At 49.2% G+C, this 6,023-nt stretch overlaps 1 protein-coding gene across 1 annotated transcript in view; it reads right to left on the bottom strand.

Annotated features, from left to right (window-relative positions):
• Nucleotides 1-6,023, bottom strand: part of CAPN2 (calpain 2) — a gene marked incomplete at its 5' end in the record, with an annotated part of 75,241 nt that overhangs the window by 47,300 nt on the left and 21,918 nt on the right. Inside the window, 2 exon segments of the mRNA XM_014585641.1 lie at nucleotides 492-625; nucleotides 1,379-1,497. Of these exon segments, the coding sequence (XP_014441127.1) occupies nucleotides 492-625; nucleotides 1,379-1,497 (253 nt within the window).

The following is a 6,023-nucleotide window of genomic DNA, read 5'->3' as shown; positions in this document are numbered from 1 at the left end:
CGCCCCCCCAGCCAGTGGCAAAGCGGCAGTGCAACACTGTGAGGCTGGACCCACGTGGAGGGTCCTGGGTTGGTGTCTCAGGGTCTCTCGTAGGTGCTGGACGTGCATGTGTGCATGCACTTGTGATGTGGCCGAGGCTGGCAGTGGATCATGACATGAAGACCTCGTTGAGGGTACCCCCTCTCTTTTGTGGAAGAAAGAAAGAATACATTTCATAACTTCAAAAAAATGTAATATGATCTGCCAATGAAGCCAGCACAGTCAACACCAGAACGTGTTCCTGTGCATTTGGTTAAACATGGCAAGAGCTGTCATTTGTCAGTGCCTGATGTGCTAGGCACGCTGCATGACTGTTCTTGAACGTAGACCCTAATTTGGGCCAAAGTACTCCTATCATAGAATAGGCCTTCTGCCTGAAGTAGTCCTTGAGCAGTTCTTGTCTTTTCAGAAGCCAGGTGGGACAGGCCTGGGGGCGGAGTGGGGCCACTTACTTGGCATAGGCCTTCTCCAGCAGGGCGCTCCAGAACTCGCTCCCCTCGGCCGAATGCACGAAGAGCAGCTCCCCGTCCTTGGTGGGCAGCCTGTCGTCCACCACCACCTCCACCCACTCGCCATACTGCCAGAACTGCAGGGCAAGGGGAGGAACAGGGATGGTGTGGGGTGGGCTGTGGGAGGAGACGCCCCTTTGACCCTCCTACTGCAGGCAAGTCCTCCCGAAGAAAGCAAGGACAGTCCATCCCTCCAAATCCACACCCACCTCTTTGGCGTTCTGTCCTGTACCTTCTGCTTTTAAAATATTATTCTCATTTACCAACATTAAAGGAGGAGACTTTAATACTGTGCCTCCAACTTCAAATAATACATTTTTCTTTTGCAGTGTGGGAATTACTGGGCTAGCAGGTGGTACGGAGGTTAAGGTGCTGGATCCCACATGGCCCACTAAGCAGTTTGAGTCCTGGTGGCTTGAAAATCATGCTGGTATATGTGCGTGCATTTCTAAAGTCCCAAGAGGAGAATGAAGGAGAAGCGATTGCAGCGTGGCTATCAAAGCCCTCTGGGAGGTGATTTCTCACTTTCTCTCTATCCCTCTCCAGCAAGCACACATGCCCTATAGCAAGCTACAAAACATGAAAAGAAAATAATAAGAAAATGTGGGAATTACTTCCTGAGCACCCTGCTCTACCTCCCTCATGTCCCAAGAGCCCCCGCCCTGCTATGGCTGTTGTGGCAGGGCCCCCTGCTGTGGGCAGGCTCTTCTTGTTGTGCTCTGCAGGACAGCATTGGTCCTAGGAGGGAATGATGAGTCCCGCCAAGCTGGGGGACAGTTCCCAGTCTCCGGGACCTGGTGAGGAGGAGCTTGGGCCAACTGCACACTCACCTGGAAATGGAAGATCCCTGCGTAGTTCTCCTGGAAGCTCTGCTCTAGGGGGACGACGCGGGCCAGGATTTCTTCATTCAGGGTGAGGGAGGCAATGGCTGCCAGCAGCCAGCAGTCACCTGTGAACACAGAGCAGGGAGCAGCAGGGTCTCAGTCTCAGGATGGGAATAATCTTGTCCCCGCTCGGGGGCTCAAAGCCTGAGATGACCCCTGAGCAGAGTGATGTTTTAGACAGTGATTGTCAGAGGGTTAGGTCAGAAGGTCTGGGTGCTGTTTTGGGGGAGAGGATAAAGAAGGTATGTAGTTTGGGGGAGATGGCTCATCCATCCCTGAGCGCCTCAGCACTCTGGTGCTGAACCTTGTCCTCAGATCCCCTGGAGGCGCTGTGAGCGTCTGTGGAGTGGATGACTCCGTCTTAGGAGACAGACTTTCTGGGGGAGTCTGCGTGGGAGGAAGAAAATACGGTGAAATATGGGCAGGGTCTCACGTTGCACACCTTCTCCTAGGACAAGGGTTCAGAGACAAGAAAAGATGCCAGCAGGCAGTCCCATGGCAGGAAGTCCGACGAGATGCAGATGGGACAGCCATGCGTCAGGGAGTCAGCCTGCATGAGACTAGAGGGGCAGAGGGCACGTCTGGGGTGTGGGCACCTGGCAGGGCGGTGGACAAAGATGAGGACAATGAGATGGTAGCCTGGACCTTCTTTGAGCCTCTGGGCCCTCCTCCGTGAATGCGGATAAATGTCAGTCATGACGAGAACACGTGTGTAAAGCACCTCGGCCATTCAGTGCCCATGGTAGGGACTCTGCACAGACCCCATGATTGTCTCACACAGGTTAGGCCAGGTCACAGGGTGAGCAGCTGGGGACAGCAACAGCACCAGATGGTCTGTGGGGACGAGTCATGTCTGTGTCAAAGTCTAGACCGGGGGGCCTGGGAAGGGAGGATGACGTTTACTCCATTCTTAAGGAATGTGCACTTCCCCACAGTTTTCCCCGACAATAATAAGAAATAGTCTCAGTTTAACTCATTTTTAGATTTATTTTTGCCAACTGACAGGTCTATTAAATCCATTATTGGTGGTTGCTGAGTTCCGTGAATTCTGGTCCACTACTTACATCCCGATAGTTCTTGAACTACCTTTTCCTGTGAACACTTAGCAATGACTGTCACTTGTTGAGGGTATACGAGGGGACTTCAAGGGGTTCATGGGGAAACGGAATTCAAGTACACATTTATTTTAGGTACAAAAACATCTGAAATCTAGGCATTTTTTTTTTCATGATACACCGTTTCCATGAACACTTTGAAGATCCCTCACATAGACTACTGGCGGATCTGTGGCAGTGGAGCCACATCCCTGCCTAGGCAGCCAGCAGTAACCAATGGGAGATAAACGCATCCCTCTGCCCCTTAAACTGGGCAGATGACAGGGTGCACCCGCAGCTTCCACTCTGCAGCTGTTGGCTCTCCTCCTGGCAACATTAAGATCTCTCTGAGAGGTGACTCTCCCCTCCCCTACCCACATTTGCAATCTGGTCTCAGTAATGCTGACCCTGCCCCAGTTCCGGAGGTGGCCTAAGGCAATCCCTGCTCACAATCCTCTGCTTCAGTGGTGGGCCCAGGGAATGTGCTATGATCCACCCAGAGTCAATGAGGTGCCCGAGACTCTGACTGGACTTACGGGAGGATGGACAGATGCCCTCCTGCACTGCGTGTCTATAGGGATGGAAGGTCTGGTACTGCCGAAACTACCTCGCGTCTGTGGGAAAGGGATGGAGACAGAAGCAGGGCCTGCAATATCACTTGAGTCCCCGAATCAAGTCGTACCTGACACTGGGCCTGCCTTGGCTTTCACTTAAGTAACAGGTTGCTTCTCTTTCTCCTTACCCATCATGCAGGGCTAATGTTCCTGCTGCTTTACTTCTGGGGGAACTTGGGCTAGAGTCATTATTTTTTGAGCCACTCATAGGTGCCAGCCGCTGTTCTAAGAGCTTCAGTGCAAAGTCTCATGCATTTCTTGTAACCACTCTATGAGGGTGGCATTATTTCCATCTCCATGTTAAAGCCAACTGTACCAAGGCTTAGAGAGCTTTAGTACATTGCCAACGGTCATTCAGCAGTAGGTGAAAGTTTAAAAGGCGTGGTAGTACTGGCTGTCACATGTTGGAGGCAACCTTTTGGGTCAGCTATGCCTCTATACAGATGGAGTATCCTTTAGTCTGAAATGCTTGGACCAGAAATATCTTGAATTTTGTATTTTTTGTTTTTCAGATTTTGGATATTTGAATATAAGCAATGAGAGGTCATCTTGGGGATGGGGCCCATCTTAGGGATATGTGAGTGTGTTTGTGATGCTGTATACACATACGTATATATATGTACATATTATATTGTCAGAGAGTGCCTGAATTCGTCAGAGACAGAGAAAGGGAGAGGGAGAAAGCACCCCCAATGGGTTGTGGTCACACTGCAATCCCTTCTCCATTTCTCCATCCTGTTAGGATTTTGTACATGCACATCTACATGCCCAGTTTGTGTTTTTGTTTCTCCATCCTGTTAGGATTTTGTACATGCATGTCTACATGCCCAGTATGTGTTTTCTGTTTTTGTTTTGTTATTTTGTGTTTTTGTTTTTGTTTTTAGAATTATTTTATTTTATTTTTTAATTTGACCAGGGAGGGACAGAGAGAGAGAGAGAGAGAGAGAGAGAGAGAGAAAGTGAGAAAGCAAGCCGCCAGGGCCAGAACTTGAACCGTGGTTAGCCATATGGGAATCCAGCACCCTTAACCACCACGCCACCTGCTGGCTCTCCACTATATTTTTTCAAGCCCCTGGGGTGGGGATTCCAATGATGGCTGGCCATGTGGGATCTGGCTCCCTCAACCACCAGGTCACGGGACCAGCCTAAGACCCAAGTCTAAACAGAAACTTCATTTAGATTTCATATATATCTTATACACATAGCCTGACAGTAACTTTATGTGATACTGTCGTATAGCAGTGCTTTGATTGTCACCCACTGCATGAAGTCAGGGGTGGAATTTCCACTTGCGGTGTCACGTTGGCACTCCACACGTTTTAGATTTTGGAGCATACTAAATATTTGGATTAGGGATGCTCAACCTACTTACAAACTAGAGTCTCTGACACATTGAGAATAAGGAGCTTGGGGAGTAAGTCGGCAGACACTGTTTTTAGCTCTGGCTGGGGGGAAAACTGAGGAGTTCTTGGTTGGGAGAAACAGAAGTCTACTGGGAGGGGCTTTCTCCACCTAATTCCACATGGCTTCTGGTAAGGACCTGGAGATCAACAAAACAGATGACCTCGGGCCTTTTCTGAGCATCCACTGCTCTCCCACCCTCGTTCTTACACCGCTCATCCTTGGGGCAAATTCACCATGCCAGTGGTTCCTGTCATGACAGCCTCCTCTTCAAGCCATTCCTCCTCCCCCAACACTGAGTTTTTGTGGACGTCAGGCCTTTGGGAACCTGAAATGCCTGTGAGTCTATCTTTCTTTTCTTCTTTTTAGGTTTCTGCCATAGCTGCAGTGAAAGGGAAAGTAGGAAATCTCCCCACACCAAGAGGGGGTGGCCACGCCGCAGTCCCTTCTCCATTCTCCTCCTGGAATTTTGGGCATGCATGCACATGTGGCAGGTGTAGTTGTAAAGCCTCCAAGTCCAGGACTCGAACCATGGTCAACCATGTGAGTGTTCAGTGCCTCAACCACCATGCCACTTTGGCCCCAATGCCTGTGATTCTTATTTCACTTAAATTCATCTGAGATTTTTTTTTTTAGGAATCTTGCAAACTACTAGGTTTTTGGGAAAGTCATGATGTATTTTTCCATTCAAAAATGCATCATGAGTTTCCTGACAACCCAATAAAAGGTGTATAATGCTAAATTTTCTAGTTTGTCTCTCAGTCTCTCTGTCCCTCTCATGAAAGAAATAATTTAAAAAAAAATTTGGAACCAGCAGATGGTGTAATAGTTACACCACTGGACTTCCATGTAGTCAACCATGGTTCGAATCCTGAACCTGGTAGCTTAAAACTCATGCCGGGCACACGTGCATGTGTGCCCACAATCCCACGAGGAGAATGGAGAAGGGACTGTAGCATGGCCATCTCCCCTAGGGGGTGATTTCTCACTTTTGATCTCTCTCTCTTTGTCTCTTGGGTGAGCACACATGTCCTGTAGTAAAAATCCCTCTAAAATAAAATAAAATAAAAATAAAGGTTAGCATTATACACCTTCTAGGATTTATGTCTATCAACCACGGAGGCAGAAAGCTTTGTGGGTAATATGGGCCCGAGTGCTGGGATTTCAGTATCAGGAGTCCTGAGCCAGTTACTCCCACAGCTCCTGTGTACCTTCCATCAAATCCCCGAGTGTCCTACTGAGTTCTGCCAGGTCTGCCTAACTCTGGGAGTGACTGCCTTAACACCCTCCCTGTTGTGTTTCCCTTGGTCCCGAGAATCAATGCCTTTCCATCAGGCATGGTTGTAGGCACACGTAAGGGTAAGGGTGTCTGCAGGACCAGCCTCGGAGGGCATGGCTGACAACTGCTATTAGTGGTACAATGACTCTGACCAAATGCACGAAAGACTGGCTTCAGCAGGGGCGCGATTTTTTTTTGTGCGT

The sequence above is a fragment of the Tupaia chinensis genome, unplaced genomic scaffold (assembly GCF_000334495.1).
Source record: "Tupaia chinensis unplaced genomic scaffold, TupChi_1.0 Scaffold150175_1, whole genome shotgun sequence".
Classification (NCBI taxonomy): domain Eukaryota; kingdom Metazoa; phylum Chordata; class Mammalia; order Scandentia; family Tupaiidae; genus Tupaia; species Tupaia belangeri.
The sequence above is the reverse complement of the archived record's forward strand: the minus strand, read 5'-3'. Positions and strand labels throughout refer to the sequence as shown.